We start from the raw sequence: 16,885 nt of genomic DNA on the forward strand, positions 1-16,885 counted from the left end.
AACCTCTTCATCCTCTAAGGGCTACCATGAGTCTTCTACAACCTCTTCATCCTCTAAGGGATGCCATGGGCTCCTTTCTTCACTCATAGCTTGAGCATTCCAAACTGAGTTCTAAGGCCCCTGAGAGAGAGACTTGGCTATAGCAAATTTTTTCCCAATGTGACTTTCTTTTGTTTCTCTGCACCGTGGGAGTAAAGGACTCTCTTATCATCAGACAGTGCTCTTCTCATCAACTCTATACTCTACTGCCCTCCATCTGCAGGCATCTTTAGTCATCTGGGCCTGTATTCAGTGTCTCTGGGTAGGACTGCTGATATTGGATCAGTTTTGACATTTAGATCCGATTTAATACACAGCAGGGAGGACCAGATCCTAGATCAGCACTTCTACTCTGAGACTATTTTTTAATACGGGCCCTGTTCTTCTGGCTCTTTTTTCATTTAACCAGAACAGAGTAGAACTGATGAGGGTATCGATCTAGCTCTGCTTGTGTAGAAGGGAGAGGAGAGCTAACTCTCATGCTCCTACACTCACCCACTCCACTATCTCCAGAGACCTGTACAATGTGTTCTGTAGAGCTGCTTCTGGACCTACACAGGAATAGATCTGTCTTTGCATTGGCTGAAAATGATGACTGCTGTAGTAAAAAAAAAAAGACTTCAGAACTACTTATATATATTTACTATGGAAGCTTTATTTGATAACTGTACCTTTTATTATTGTGGTTATTTGCTTTGGTTTTAGTCTTTAAAATTACAGTGATGATTTATGAAGGCTGTTGTGAATGTCATCAGCCCTGGTGGAGAGTTTATGACGAGGACTGTCTACACCTGTATATTTCTCAAGATGTGCTGCTTTTGTGTGTATATTTTTCTAGTTCAGAATCATGTAATGTAGAACAATATGATGTGCATAAAGACAGACATGCTTAATGCAAGATTCAGAGTTAGTAAATGGTTCAATTAAAGATCCCGGGCTGTGTCGCAGCTGGCCGCGACTCCTGTGGGCGTGGGCACGCTGACACGGTCGCCAGTTGGACAGTGTTTCCTCTGACACATTGGTGCAGCTGGCTTCCGGGTTAAGCGAGCAGTGTGACTTGGCAGGGTCGTGTTTCGGGGGACACAAGGCTTTCAACCTTTGCCTCTCCCGAGTCTGTACGGGAAGTTACAACGATGGGACAAGACTAACTACCAATTGCATATCACGAAATTGGGGAGACAAAGTAAAAATATTTACTGGTTAAAATGGTGCCGCAACATTTTTGTACATTAATTGTGGGCGCATCAAAATACATAGTTGTGACTGGGAAAAAAAGACTAATGTTTATAAGATAAGCTGTGTGTTATAGCTGACGATACCTTAAAATCAGTGTTACATACAGCTCAGGGCGATCTTCCCATAGCTCTTCTGATGCTAGGAGTTATACTGGTATATCTGTCTGTCCCAAATGGAACCCTATTCCATATGTAGTACACTGCTTTTAATCAAGACCAATAGTGCACTACATGGTGCGATTACTACATTGGGAAATGGGGCGCCATTTGGGACATAACCGGTCTTTGAACAGTTCTAAAGTGTGCCACTGGCATAGTGAGACCCCGAGAATGGAATAAACTACTCCGTGGTTTACTAGACCGGTCTGCCTGCTTATTTCCCTCATCAGTCATCTCTACTGGACATTATGCTTCATAAGCTTTCACAATACAAGGAATGCTTTTATTTTTTTTTACAGTTATGTTTCCATCCATGTATTTCAGCTCCTCTGAAAAGGCCGGCATCTTAATCCATTAACAATGCCTGTTTGTTTCAGGAGGGAGGGGCAAGAAGACATCTTCCATGAGCAGGTCCTCGTCAGGTTGTGAGTCCAGTCACCTCCCTTCACCAGAGAACCCCAGCCTCCCCTTCAGCCTCCCCCTGACTCACCCCAGCAAAACCACCCTACAGACCAGATCAGAGAACCAGGCCTCTACCTTACCATCTCTAATAGTCCCCATGACCAGCTACAACCTGAGACCAGAGCGGGGCCAGAGCCATCACAGAGACACCCATATAGCCACGCTGCTGCTGAGGAGCTGGAGCTGTGAGGAGCTGTGGCTGAGAGGTAGGCCTAGTCCCACAGCCCTGGGGCTGCTGCGGCCTTGCATCTCCCTGGGGGAGCTCCACTCAGACCTGAGCCTTCACACCACTGAACACACCCTGGAAGACCTAGAGCCAGCTCATACCACCATGTCCAAGGCCGGGGTACAGGGAGAACCTACACAAGAGGCTCTACCGCACCTACTAAGACACTCAGAAGGACCCTACCCACCCTCACAACCACTGCTCAACACACCTTGTAGTGTTCTGCCTTGTATGTTAGTTGAACATAGAAGTTCCCAGGTTAACATACCTTAATATCCCCTCCATCGCGGGAAGTAGGCCCAAGCATTGTTTTGCCAAGCCTTCCCTGTCAAACCCAAACCCATGTGTATCATCACCCGCCAGCAATGACAAGTGACTAGGACCGTGCCTCTGAACACTAGTCTTTAGACAACACCTCTTTGGAGAATGTATATAGTTATTACACAAGCAGCAACCCAGCCCTGCACCTCAGACTGACCGTGCAGACACTCCTCCTTAGTCTGAAGCGACAGGACTCAAGTCTGCTGTGGGAAGGAAAACTACACCGGTCAGGTCGGGATCCATCCTGGAGGAAAGACTGGAGATATCTGACAAGATAAATGGGCTCTCACCACATATACAGTACTATGGTAGTACTAAGAAGTACCAGATGTGTTGACGACCACAGCTGGAGGTTCACAGACTGATAACTGACAAAAATAGATCTTACTGCAGCTTACTGGGTTTCCTATCATATTTCACCTTTAACCCTGTTTGATTCTAAACTAGTATGAACATTGCCAAGCAGTGAGTTATGTTAATACTGTATATGAAATACTGTGACTGAGGATGACACAATTAGTTTTATTAAGATTTGAGTGTCATTAAAGCAATACAAAAAAACAAGGTCTTTTGATTTTGATTTTTCTGTAAAGTTAGAATTGATTTAAATCTGAACATAAGACAATACTTAGTGAAATGTCAAGTCCCTGTAACTTTAACTATTCTACCTCAGCCATTAACAATTTCTTGTCTGAAATATCCTTCTCTCGGGGGTTTTGCCACTTTTTCTAAAACGGAAAAGTCAATGTCATTCATCTTGGTATCTTCCATAACATTCAGATGACAATTCAAATAACTTTTCACTGTGGAGATTTCATGAAATTATTTGCATCATATCAAGTGAGCAAAATCGCATTGCTTTCTTTAATTTCATTAACGTGCAATGGCAGCAGGTATCACTAATTGTGTGAAAAAACAGTGCAGATCAAGTAATTATATCAAAGTTATTCAGAAATGATTTCTATGGCAGAGTATCTGTGTAGTGTTCACAGCCTGGCCCTGGGGGGCCTCTCATGGAGACACTTCCTGACCAGTCCCAGTGCTTCCAGGGCTGTACCCCAGCTCAGACTGACCCCCCAACCCCCATGGCCGTAGTTATGCACCACCGGTACCTGTCGGCTCCCCAGGAGGACCATCTCTCTCTCCACCCGGACGTTCTTCCTACTGGGTCTCAGCCCCACAGACTCCCCCAGGACCCTGGCCCTGCTCAGGGACGGCTCCAGGCTGCTACAGCGCTCCAGGATGTCCTGGCTGTCCTCTGGGTCAACCTCCAGGCGCCAGTCGTCCACCTGCCTACAGAGCCAATCAGCCGCACAAAAAGATAAGTCTCTCTTCTACAGAGCATACAGACTGAACTTGTAGTGAACATGTGATGTTTTGTGGTAATTCATGCATCCCACTTTCTACATTATCATTATGTAATGTGTTTTTCCAGAGTATTCCTCAGGTAAAGAGCATCTTATTTCATGACGCAATTCTGTTTTCTAATAAACTTGACTTGCCTGGTGCCGCCCACTGTCACGCTGTGCATCCCTGGGTAGATATATGACTGCCCTTCCCCATCCCGGATGAAGTGTTGGAGCCAAGGGGCCTGGACCTTCAAATCATATGGACGTTTATGGTCATATACAGCACAATGAAATGCTTATTTACAAGCTCTGTGTGTGTGTGTGTGTGTGTGTGTGTGTGTGTATGTATACACACTTTGAGGACCTGCCCCCTGACAGGGTAGACCTGAGAGTCCCCTACTAGAGACTTGGCGCCCAGACCGGAGCAGTTGACGATGACGTCGTATCCCTGGCTGCTTAGTTCCTGGAGGTCGTTAACTTTCTGCTTCACAACCTGGCCTCCTGCTTTTCTAAACCTAAAACAACACTTTTTAAAGTCAGTCATAAAAGATTTGAAACTGAGAAAAAAAGCAAAAGCCATCTATATTTTAATTCAGGAAGTACATAGAGTAGCTGTTAATGTTTCTGATACAGTAAAACCGTTAATAGATTAACACATGACTAGTATAGATGTAAAAACAAGCTAAGACCAAGAATTGACCTCTTCTCCATCCATGGCAGGTAGTTGGAACATTCACATTTCACTGTGGTGAACGCCTGGCCAAACTTGTGATCAGGAAACCGTTTCAGTTCACGGTCTGTCATGATTCGGAAACCCAGCACAAATGCAGACCAGAATGGCACCTTATCCACAGGGAGCTCCTTGTGTATTTGCCATCTAAAAAATATATGATCAATACCAGTTATAACCAAACCCCTTCACAGTGGTGAGCATTTTCAACCAGTAGAACTTATGAATAAATGTCAGAGAACTATTGAACTGGCTGTAACTTGTGTTTCATATGGCACCCTATTCCCTAAAGTGCACTTCTCTTCTGGCTCTGGTCAAAAATAGTGCACTATACAGCATCCATTCCTTTATGGTTGAGGATCCTTACCCTGAGCTGAGCAACACCCCAGCCTCTGATGCCTGTTCTGATTGGGCAATAGCCAACAGGTGATCAATCGTCTCCTTGAACCACCTCTGCTGCTGTTCCAGAGGGATATCTGGGGGGAAAGTGGGGGGGAGGGAGAGAGGAATGGAGGGGGGGTGAGAGGAATGTAAGGGGGGGGGGGGAGAGAGGTATGTAGGGGGGGAGGGAGAGAGGTATGTAGGGGGGGAGGGAGAGAGGAATGTAGGGGGGGAGGGAGAGAGGAATGTAGGGGGGGAGGGAGAGAGGAATGTAAGGGGGGAGGGAGAGATTAATGTAGGGGGGGAGGGTGAGAGGAATGTAAGGGGGGGAGGGAGAGGGGAATGTAAGGGGGAAGAGGGAGAGAGGAATGTAAGGGGGAAGAGGGAGAGAGGAATGTAAGGGGGAGGGAGAGAGGAATGTAAGGGGGAGGGAGAGGGGAATGTAAGGGGGGGAGGGAGAGGGTAATGTAGGGGGGGAGGGAGAGGGTAATGTAGGGGGGGAGGGAGAGGGTAATGTAGGGGGGAGGGAGAGGGTAATGTAGGGGGGGAGGGAGAGGGTAATGTAGGGGGGGAGGGAGAGAGGAATGTAAGGGGGGAGGGAGAGGAATGTAAGGGGGGAGGGAGAGAGGAATGTAAGGGGGGAGGGTGAGAGGAATGTAAGGGGGGGAGGGAGAGGAATGTAGGGGGGAGGGAGAGAGGATTGTAGGGGGGAGGGAGAGGATTGTAGGGGGGGAGGGAGAGGAATGTTAGGGGGGGAGGAATGTAAGGGGGGGAGGGAGAGGGGAATGTAAGGGGGGGAGGGAGAGGGGAATGTAGGGGGGGGAGGGAGAGGAATGTAGGGGGGAGGGAGAGAGGATTGTAGGGGGGAGGGAGAGGATTGTAGGGGGGGAGGGAGAGAGGAATGTTAGGGGGGGAGGAATGTTAGGGGGGGAGGAATGTAAGGGAGGGGGGGAGGAATGTAAGGGGGGGAGGGAGAGAGGAATGTAAGGGGGGGAGGGAGAGGGGAATGTAAGGGGGGGAGGGAGAGGGGAATGTAAGGGGGGGAGGGAGAGGGGAATGTAAGGGGGGGAGGGAGAGAGGAATGTAAGGGGGAAGAGGGAGAGAGGAATGTAAGGGGGGGAGGGAGAGGAATGTAGGGGGGAGGGAGAGAGGAATGTAGGGGGGAGGGAGAGAGGATTGTAGGGGGGAGGGAGAGGATTGTAGGGGGGAGGGAGAGAGGAATGTAAGGGGGGGAGGAATGTAAGGGGGGAGGGAGAGGGGAATGTAAGGGGGGGAGGGAGAGGGGAATGTAAGGGGGGGAGGGAGAGGGGAATGTAAGGGGGGGGGGGAGAGGGGAATGTAAGGGGGGGAGGGAGAGGGGAATGTAGGGGGGAGGGAGAGGGGAATGTAGGGGGGGAGGGAGAGGGGAATGTAGGGGGGGAGGGAGAGGGGAATGTAGGGGGGGAGGGAGAGGGGAACGTGGGGGAAGGGAGAGGGGAATGTAAGGGGGGGAGGGAGAGGGGAATGTAAGGGGGGGAGGGAGAGGGGAATGTAGGGGGGGAGGGAGAGGGGAATGTAGGGGGGGAGGGAGAGGGGAACGTGGGGGGAAGGGAGAGGGGAATGTAAGGGGGGGAGGGAGAGGGGAATGTAAGGGGGGGAGGGAGAGGGGAATGTAGGGGGGGGGGAGAGGGGAATGTAAGGGGGGGAGGGAGAGAGGAATGTAAGGGGGAAGAGGGAGAGAGGAATGTAGGGGGGAGCGAGAGGAATGGAGGGGGGGCGAGAGGAATGGGGAGGGAGGGGGGCGAGAGGAATGGGGAGGGGAGGGGGGCGAGAAGAATGGGGAGGGGGGGGCGAGAAGAATGGGGGGGGGGCGAGAGAAGAATGGGGAGGGGGTGGGGGGCGAGAAGAATGGGGAGGGGGGGCGAGAGATGAATGGAGGGGGGGCGAGAGATGAATGGAGGGGGGGCGAGAAGAATGGGGAGGGGGGGGGCGAGAGGAATGGATGGGAGAGCGGGGGAGGAATGGATGGGAGGGCGAGGAATGGAGGAATGGAGGGGAATGGAGGAATGGAGGGAAGGGAGGAATGGAGGAAGGGGATGGAATGGAGGGAAGGGGAGGAATGGAGGGAAGGGGAGGAATGGAGGGAAGGGGAGGAATGGATGGAGGGAAGGGGAGGAATGGATGGAGGGAGCAAGAGGAATGGATGGAGGGAGCAAGAGGAATGGATGGAGGGAGCAAGAGGAATGGATGGAGGGAGCAAGAGGAATGGATGGAGGGAGCAAGAGGAATGGATGGAGGGAGCAAGAGGAATGGATGGAGGGAGAGGAATGGATGGAGGGAGCAAGAGGAATGGATGGAGGGAGAGGAATGGATGGAGGGAGAGGGGAATGGATAGAGGGGCATTGGAGGGAGTGAGGAATGGAGGGAGAGGAATTAAGGGAGAGAAAGGGAGAGGGAGGGAGGAATGGAGGGAGGGAGAGGAAGGCAGAGGGCAAGGTGGGAAGGGAGAGAGAAAGGGGGGGAGAGGGACAGAGGGAGGGAGGAAGGGAAAAAAATTATGACTGTTAATGAACTTAATTCACTGGATAAAGAGATGCCCATGCCTCACCTGGGAACGGTGAGCAAATCAGGATCCCAGCAGCCACGTCGCTGGTGGTGTCTGGGGTAAACCTGTCAGCTATGAGGGTCACAGAGCAGTAGGGGAGGGCCTCAGCGATGCACACAGCTGTGGAGAAGCCAACCACACCTCCACCCACCACCACGACTGTCATACTCTTCATCATAGGATGATTCTGCTGGGAGAAAAACGTCATAAGGGAAAGTTGTAATACTTGTACTGCGTTATACTGTGTATACAGTGCCTTTGGAAAGTATTCAGACCCCTTGACTTTTTATACATTTTGTTATGTTACAGCTTTATTCTAAAATGGATTAAACAAAATAATTTCCTCAGCAATCTACTCACAATACCTCATAAGTATTCAGACCCTTTGCTATGAGACTTGGTGTATCCTGTTTCCATTGATCCTACTTGAGATGTTTCTAGAACTTGATTGGACATGATTTGGAAAGGCACACACCTGTCTATATAAAAGGTCCCACAAGTGCATGTCAGAGCAAAAAAACAAGTCAAAGGAATAGTCAGTAGAGCTCCGAGACAGGATTGTGTCGAGGCACAGAACTGGGAAAGGGTACCAAAACATTTCTGCAGCATTGAAGGTCCCAAAAACACAGTGGCCTCTATCATTCTTAAATGGAAGAAGTTTTGAACGACCAAGACTCTTCCTAAACCTGGCCGCCCAGCCAAACTAAGCAATTGGGGGAGAAGGGCCTTGGTCGGGGAGGTAACCAAGAACCCGATGGCCACTCTGACAGAGCTCTGGAGTTCCTATGTGCAGATGGGAGAAGGCAGCACTCCACCAATCAGGCCTTTATGGTAGACTGGCCAGACAGAAGCCACTCTTCAGGAAAAGGCACATGACAGCCCGCTTGGAATTAGCCAGAAAGGCACCTAAAGACTCTGACCATGAGTAACAAGATTATCTGATTTGATGAAACCAAGATTGAACTCTTTGGCCTCAATTGAATCCATTTTAGAACAAGGTTGTAACCTAACAAAATGTGGAAAGTCAAGGGGTCTGACTAGTTTACGAAGGCACTGTTTACCTTGTTAAAGCACCTGTAGGTGATACAGGAAGGGGAGTATGATCAAATGCAAAATCCATATCAAAATAGCAGTGCAAGTGTCGCAGCGCGACCGGGAGAACCATGAGGTGGCGCGACCGGGAGTGTGTGGGGGGAGAAAGGGGAGTGTGTGGGGGGAGAAAGGGGAGTGTGTGGGGGGAGAAAGGGGAGTGTGTGGGGGGAGAAAGGGGAGTGTGTGGGGGGAGAAAGGGGAGTGTGTGGGGGGAGAAAAGGGAGTGTGGGGGGGGGGTAACTGAAACAGCATTGCAGTGTTCCAGTCCTACGTGTTTATTTCTGATCCCAGCCACGTCGCTGCATCAGGCCTTTTGCCTCTTGGTAGACCATCATTGTAAATAAGAATTTGTTCTTTATTGACTTGCCTAGTTAAAAGGTTACATTTGTATATATTTACATATAACATGGGGCTGAAGTTTAAGGATACGTTGGTTGGTTAATGTCAATTAAATGACAATGGGTTATTTGTACATACACTAACCACTCCACTTGACTCAAGTGTTAAAACATTCAACCTTTTGTAATCAACATTTAGATTTATCTGGATTAAATGTATCCAACACTGCTTGGGATTTTGAAGTGAAATAGAGCAAGTTGAAAAATATTATAATCACCCCTTTGAAGCTTCAGTAACCAATCGCCTGTGGTATTTGGGATGCAGTAATTGCAGGATACTGCAGTTATACCGCACTCTGACTGCAATATGTTTTCTTAAGGGCATTTACATAAAACGCTGCTATTTGCCCATATTCTATTATGATTGGCTAACAGAACTTCTCCAACGAATGTTTTGGCCTACCTGCAGGCTGTGCAAGGTCACAATGTATCAAACTAACTTACTACTCTGCATAATGAACAGCCAAATCATTATGTAATAGAATTCTCCATCGGGCTAGTTTGTATCTGTGGGATGCGCAGATAGAGGATCAGTTCCCCTCACCCAACCTTAAACATCAGTGGGGGAAATGCAAAACTGATCCGAGATCAGAGTCTAGAGGCAACTTCACCCTACTCTGCGGGGGTTAAAGTCCTGAAAGGATTCAAATAAATCCTGTGTGCCTTTATGAGTTTGCATCCAGCCAACTACTGATGCGCTATGAAGCGGTGAAGTCTTTTTTTATTCATCTGTTAATCTGTTAATAACCATAGTGTTCATAGTGTACTGTAGGAGAACTACAAACACAGTTATGACATAGAAAATGGCTACTAACCGACTGCATGTCTGTTGTAAAAGGTTGTCCAACATTCTTCAAGTTGACCTTAGAGAGCAGACGTCATATCGCCTATAATACAAAGATTCGCCTACAATTAAACAAGAACCTGAACTAAATGTCAAACAATTACGTGACAGTGGACTACAAAAACAGTTATTTGCTAGACAACAACAAAGGTTGGTGGGAAATAGGAAAATTGTACCAATCAGAGCGTATTACGATCAGTGGCTCACTGCTGCGCATGCCTGATATTTTAAGCACACTCATACATAGTCCACAGACGCGATAGCCCGGCGTCCCATTGCCACACACTGCGTTGAAATACCAGTCGGAACTAGGAGACTGACATTTCTGACTTGCTAACTGGTTGTAGTTATGCACAACCAGTTAGCAATTCGAACTCTGAGACCACAATCCGCAGGGCACTCACTACTTTATTTAACTAGGCAAGTCAGTTAAGAACAAATTCTTATTTTCAATGTCCGCCTAGGAACAGTGGGTTAACTGCCTGTTCAGGGGCAGAACGACAGATTTGTACTTTGTCAGCTCGGGGATATGAATTTGCAACCTTCCGGTTACTAGTCCAACGCTCTAACCACTAGGCTACCCTGCCGCCCCAGGGAGCCTACTGCCCGAGCACGCACCTCCCCACAATTCCCAACCAACGCGTCTCGGGTACACGTCCAATGTTCATTTGAAGGTGTTGACAGTTGGAGAAATTGCTTGAGCTGCGCTGAGAATTCGACAAGTATAAAAGCCAATGGTCCAATATCCAAGAACACTGCTGTTGGTGTGCGTACACTTGTTGGTCTATGATAAACCCAGCTCCGCATGCTGGTCGTCACTAGTTACTACAGCCACAAAATCACAAACCCCGCCCATTTCTACCGTTTTATCATTTTAGAATCTGATATAAAACCTAACCTTAACCACACTGCTATCCTTATGCCTAACCTTCAATTAAGACCATAAAGCAATTTTTTTTCGTGAATTATTACAATTTTGCTCATTTTGACTTTGACAGTAGTAACTACTAGAAACATGTTTCCCATTTGACACATTTGGGGACAGTTTGTGTGTATTGCAATGAAAACACGCGTGCTCTTACGGCAGTTGATATCCGCGTTTATAAACCCAGGGTCGTTGCACTTCTCCCTCTTTTCAAAGAGCGCGTCCTCGCGCTAATTTGGGACGACGTTTTACAGGAACGCGCACACCTGTCAAGCACACGCATTGTCGTGGATGCAAGTGTAACAGTATAACTTTAGACCGTCCCCTCGCCCATACCCGTGATTTTGAATTAAATGTAATTACATACCAGACATTTTTAGTATATCCTCCGCCTTTTCTTTACACAGTTGCTCCATGCGTTTTTGAAGGTTCCATATCAATTTGGGAGCAGATGTTGGAAGTTCTGTGCAACTTTCCTTGGCCATCTACACCAACAAATAAGATTTTTTTTTTTTTTACACAATTGTCACAACAGCTAACCATTCATTATTGAAAATATATCTATCAAACCTGCATTACAAAGACCCAGCACCTGAAGGTGTCCTGCTGCATGGTGTGAGTTATTTCCCCTCCTTTCCACTGTATGTCCACCCAGTCGTCTTTTCCATGGCAGGATCTTCTCATTTTGAAGTATTCTCCTTTTTAATGTAAAAAAAGGAATTATGATTAGTTATAGGCAAATGAATACACAAGCCACATTTGTATGCTGTTTTCCTTATTGCTATATTCTAGTAGTAATTTATTAGTAGAGGTAATTTCCTTTATGCCCCATTCTACACACAGCCTAAATTATAGGCACTGAACCATGTACAGGACAATAAAAGTAGCATATAGGATCCAACCCTATCACAGAGTGAATAAATGTACAGTCGTGGCCAAAAGTTTTGAGAATGACACAAATATACATTTTCAGTCTGCTGCCTCAAGTTTGTATGGTGGCAATTTGCATATACTCCAGAATGTTATGAAGAGTGATCAGATAAATTGCACATAATTGCAAAGTCCCTTTTTGCCATGCAAATGAACTGAATCCCCAAAAAACATTTCCACTGCATTTCAGCCCTGCCACAAAAGGACCAGCTGACATGTCAGTGATTCTCTCGTTAACACATGTGTGAGTGTTGATGAGGACAAGGCTGGAGATCACTCTGTCATGCTGATTGAGTTTGAATAACAGACTGGAAGCTTCAAAAGGAGGGTGGTGCTTGGAATCATTGTTCTTCCTCTGTCAATCATGGTTACCTGCAAGGAAACATGTGCCATCATCATTGCTTTGCACAAAAAGGGCTTCACAGGCAAGGATATTGCTGCCAGTAAGATTGCACCTAAATCAACCATTTATCGGATCATCAAGAACTTCAAGGAGAGCGGTTCAATTGTTGTGAAGAAGGCTTCAGGGCGCCCAAGAAAGTCCAGCATGCGCCAGGACCGTCTCCTAAAGTTGATTCAGCTGCTCCCAACCATCCAGGAACAGTTTGGTGACAAACAATGCCATTTCCAGCATGATGGAGCACCTTGCCAAAAGGTGGGAAGGCATCTAGGGAGTGCTTCGGCAAGAGGCCCGCGGGCATACAGTATATTGTAGTATATTCACTGTCTAGGCACACTAGGTAAGACCTGGGTGGACCACCCCCTGTATTTTGGTTAGGGCACCAGGTGGTGCTAAGATAAATAGTGGGTAGGCAGGTTAGATAGGAGAGGGATTTGAGATGTACTTTCTTTGCTTTGGTTACGTCCAACCCCTTTTCCCCAATTTACCGTGTGACGGAATAAATTAATTGTAAACGGTACCACTCTCTCTGCCTTTTGTCATCCTTACTCACACCTACAGTCCCATACCTCTTTCACGGAGAGTTGAGTTGTAGCAGGGTGTTGCGTTCCCTCTTCATAGAGGCATGCGTAACAGTAGGCTATATTTAAGTTGTGATATTGTCAGGAAATATTTAGGCCTACTGTGTTAAGGCAACTTTGGTTTATTTGAAAATAATTACATTTAGTTAACATACTGTTAAGGTGTATGACTCCAGTGGTCATAACACCACCCTGAGTTTCTCTCACAACTCTCTTTTCCAGGTACCAGCCCTTACCTCCATCATCAACCCCACTGACATAAAAAATTAGACGGGTATCCTTTCTTTTCTGTCTTCCATTAACATTATTCTATGTCTAATCAAACATTTAAATAACTATTGTTAAATACCTGATCAACCTGTAACCTGTGTGTTTACATCTGTCTCCTACCCTGTTCCCTTTACTCTGCTCTTGTTCTCCAGGATCTAGGGATTCTGCCGAACACCGAGACACGGATCCACCTGATGTCCTGCATTACCAACCACTCTCCAACTTTTCATTATTGTCATGTTGTCCATATCTGCTAAGACAAGCCAGTGTATGAATCAAATGTTTTGGCATATGAATGAAGTGGAAATTAGATGACTTTGTGATCCGTAAGGTAAGTAACATTAATGTAGCCTAGTGGTTAGAGCGTTTGGCCAGTAACCGAAAGGTTCCTATATTGAATCCCCGAGCTGACAAGGTTTAAATCTGTTGTTCATCCCCTGAACAAGGCAGTTAACCCACTGTTCCTAGGCCGTCATTGTAAATAAGAATTTGTTCTTAACTGACTTGCTTAGTTAAATTGTAAAAGTGTGGGGGGGGGGGGGGGGCAATTGAAATTGTTTTACTCGGATGCCTGTTTATTCATAAAAAGCAGAACATGGTAAATAACATTAATCGCAATGGTTAGCCTATGCAAATTAATAGTTAAACAAAAGCTCATTAATAGGAATACATTTAGCCTAATTGGTAACAAATATTGTGGTTAGAGCGTTGGGCCAGCAACTGAGAGTTTGCTGGATTGAGTCCTCGAGCTGACAAGGTAAAAAATCTTGTGCTGCCCCTCAACAAGGCAGTTAACCCACTCTTCCTAGGCCGTCATTGTAAATAAGAATGTGTTCTTAACGGACTTGCCTAGTTAAATAAAAAATGGGGAAACGTCAGGATCCTAGTCAGGCTATTGTTTGTCCAATTCAGATTAAATATAGGTCTTAATGTGTATCACATCTGTAGGCGATTGTGCGCTAAAATGTTCAGGCTTTCATCATGATCTGTGATCAAAACAGGCTGGGGTGTTTTTGGTCTTTTGTGGTAAGCATAGCCTACCACTAATATTCTAAATTGTTAAGCATTTAATGAACCCAACCACATTTTTCTGTTATGGTGAGGCTGAGCAAGACCTTTGATAGGCTAGTAGACCATGTGGAAATAATTGTGGAGTTAATCATTGTTATAGCCTAGATCACTTTATGTAATCTGGAATGTTTTTTCTAAGGCTAAGCAAACAAGGGGTAACATATGCTGTTTTCCCATCTATAACAAGGGTTAGGCCTATATCCTCATATACCCCCTCAATTCAAGTCCTGCATTTAACCATAAGACATCTCCACAGAAGTGTATAGCCTAAGGATTGCATGGTGATTGGGGGGGGGGGTGAAGTCAAGTAATGAAATCAGGGATTTTTCAGGTCAGAAAGATGCCAGAGTTTCTGAATTGTAATTCCGAGTTGAATGACCTTTCAAAAGAAGACATTTCAGTCTGAGCTCGTTTTTTCCTTACTTCCCAGTTGTCTTGAACGCACTGGAGTTGGAAGTAAGAGATTGCCGAGTTCCCGAATGCGCCACTAGAGACCTAGGCTGCCTCCAACAAAGAAGCACTTGTCTGTATTGATGTGAAAAATAGGCATATCTACACAGTAGTGGCTGGCTGCGATATCAACTAGCCTAATCATTTTTGTATTGAGCTGATATGCCTATTTTAGCTGAATCGACCAATTAAATTGATTAGATTACTCAGATTTTTTACAAAATCATGTACAGACGTTTAAGGCGTTCATGGTGAGGTCTTTAATAATAAACTAAACAGACACAAATGAACATGTGACGGTAACATGTATAAGTTTAAGGCGTTCATGGTAAGATCTTTCACAATAAACTTACAAGCAAACTGACGCGTCGGGCAGTTTGATGCCTTAGGAAAAAAACGTGTCTCCATTGATTGTCGATGTTAACTCATGGCGGTATTTTGGTGAGAGGTATCATTAGCTTAATTCTGACACTTATCACCCCCCATATTTGTGTTTCTTGAGCGAGTACTACGGCTATTGACAAAGTCACGTAAGCGAGAGGCACACGTTTTTACCAGATGTAGGTAGGCGATTTAGATTCATTATGGAGACACCTTTTTCCATAAAATATTAATACGCTAGAACTGATGCACATCAAGGAAAACTTAACACAGGCGAATTGGGTGTTGCGTAACTTTGTTAATTAAATAAAATATGTATACTTTTTTTCCGTTATTTGTCAACTCGGCTTCCCTTTATCTAATATAACGTTCAGTGTCAAAAATAGAGAAAATCGGAAAGAGGGCAAATGTTTTTTTTCAAGGCACTGTATATATCGGCTACATGTGTGCACTGCGGAGGGCATCGGAGGCTTAACCACTTTGGCCAATCAGAGCACTGAAAAAAAAAATAATCCTAATTTACCATGCGTCTGCCTTCACGTTCATAAAACTCCACGGACCCCCCTCTACTCTTGCGCTGTGAAACCCAGAACAATATGTGACCACTTAGTTATGGCAACACCGTTCTGCCGAGGACACCCAAATCAGTGACCACCGCAAAGCCCAAGAGCCGGACACTCTCTGGAAGTTGCTTTAGCCCTGCTTGGGATATTTAGCCTAAATTGGCTTAATGACATTAATAAGCGAGCTAGGACAGACGTAGTCAATGTAACTACTTGTTTGGCACTTTTGAAATGTACAGAAACATAATTCAGAACATGGGCCATTCTTACAGTATTCTCCCTGTACACCAAGTCAGAACCATAGGATGAATAAAGGAGGCATATAAGCAGACATTGAAAGCTCTTACAATATTCAATGATTACATTTCTTTAAAACAGGCTGTAGGCTAAGTTATGAAAATTGACAAATTATTAGGGTGAGGCACATGGGTTAGTAACAGAACCACCACATGGGCTACTAACAGCTTAGTCAGAACAGTAGGTTATGAAAGTTATGAAGGGACCAAATTATTAGGGTGAGGCATGTGGGCTACTAACAGCTCACTCCACACCATACACTTAGTATTACTTTCTTAGCTACAGTATACATATCTACCTGGAATATTACATAATTTATGCAGCGGCATACAATACTATTTTTAGACTCAATTTTTTGTTCTGTGCTCACTTGACAGGAAGATGGTGCGGTGGTCCTTCTTGTGGGCAATTTTTGTCATAAGTCTGGCCTTCTCTGGATTTATGGTGCTTTCAAGACAACTGGGAATTAACAAAAACCAGTTTGAATCATGACGTCAGTGATCTTCAGGTCGGAGTTCTAGAAAGAGGCCCAAGTTCCCAACTTCTCAAAATTTGCCAACAAGTGTAACAGATGTGAAATGGCTAGCTAGTTAGCGGTGTTCGTGCTAAATAGCGTTTCAATCGGTGACGTCACTTGCTCTGAGACCTTGAAGTAGTAGTTCCCCTTGCTCTGCAAGGGCTGCGGCTTTTGTGGAGCGATGGGTGACGATGCTTCGTGGGTGACTGTTGTTGATGTGTGCAGAGGGTCCCTGGTTCGCGCCCGGGTATGGGCGAGGGGACGGTCTAGAATTATACTGTTACACAAGCAGGACCACCGTGCCATCTTCCTTTCAAGTGAGCACAGCACAAAAAGTTCAGCATACGGTCGGCATACGAGTCATCACACTCCCTCATCTGACTGGTCTTTTCCCGCAAGCCGCCATACACGTCATCACAATCCCTCATCTGATTGGTCGATTAGGCGCTTATTATGACTTTGACTGTGGTAACTAGTTACGACCTGAGAGAAGGGACGGTAAGGTCCTGAAACCTTGATATATTGTTTAAAAAAGCAATGCAGTGTGGTCATGGCTCGATGGGAGTTTGTCAAATTGTCACACCCTGACCTTTTACTAACCTTATCCTAATTCTCCTAACCCGCAACGTTAAATCTCCTAACCTGCAGAGTAAATTTTCCTAACCTGCTACGAGAAGGTT

The 16,885-nt window shown here is 45.9% G+C and overlaps 2 protein-coding genes across 12 annotated transcripts in view; one reads left to right on the forward strand and one right to left on the reverse strand.

Moving 5' to 3' along the window:
* LOC109904287 (SAM and SH3 domain-containing protein 1) overlaps nucleotides 1-3,948 on the forward strand; it is a 101,049-nt gene extending 97,101 nt beyond the window's left edge. For all 6 annotated transcript variants that reach the window (XM_020501530.2, XM_031787811.1, XM_031787809.1 and 3 more), the window contains one exon: nucleotides 1,811-3,948. In XM_020501530.2, the coding sequence (XP_020357119.1) occupies nucleotides 1,811-2,394 (584 nt within the window). In that variant the 3' untranslated portion in view covers nucleotides 2,395-3,948. The remainder of the gene's footprint in view (nucleotides 1-1,810) is intronic.
* On the reverse strand, nucleotides 2,951-10,615 carry ddo (D-aspartate oxidase). 6 transcript variants are annotated; one of them, XM_031787816.1, is made up of 8 exons: nucleotides 10,439-10,615; nucleotides 9,792-9,863; nucleotides 7,490-7,673; nucleotides 4,889-4,997; nucleotides 4,492-4,668; nucleotides 4,147-4,306; nucleotides 3,945-4,039; nucleotides 2,951-3,735 (listed from the first exon to the last, which is right to left on the reverse strand). In XM_031787816.1, exons 2-8 carry the CDS (start codon nucleotides 9,798-9,800, stop codon nucleotides 3,429-3,431), a joined length of 1,041 nt encoding a protein of 346 aa, XP_031643676.1. In that variant the 5' UTR covers nucleotides 9,801-9,863; nucleotides 10,439-10,615; the 3' UTR covers nucleotides 2,951-3,428. The 6 variants fall into 6 exon arrangements, with proteins under 6 accessions (XP_031643676.1, XP_031643674.1, XP_031643673.1 ...); XM_031787814.1 differs by having other exon boundaries at nucleotides 7,490-7,676; XM_031787813.1 differs by lacking the exon at nucleotides 10,439-10,615 and adding an exon at nucleotides 9,997-10,151 and having other exon boundaries at nucleotides 7,490-7,676.
* Between the last annotated feature and the right edge of the window lie 6,270 nt (nucleotides 10,616-16,885).

The sequence above is a fragment of the Oncorhynchus kisutch genome, linkage group LG14 (assembly GCF_002021735.2).
Source record: "Oncorhynchus kisutch isolate 150728-3 linkage group LG14, Okis_V2, whole genome shotgun sequence".
NCBI lineage: Eukaryota > Metazoa > Chordata > Actinopteri > Salmoniformes > Salmonidae > Oncorhynchus > Oncorhynchus kisutch.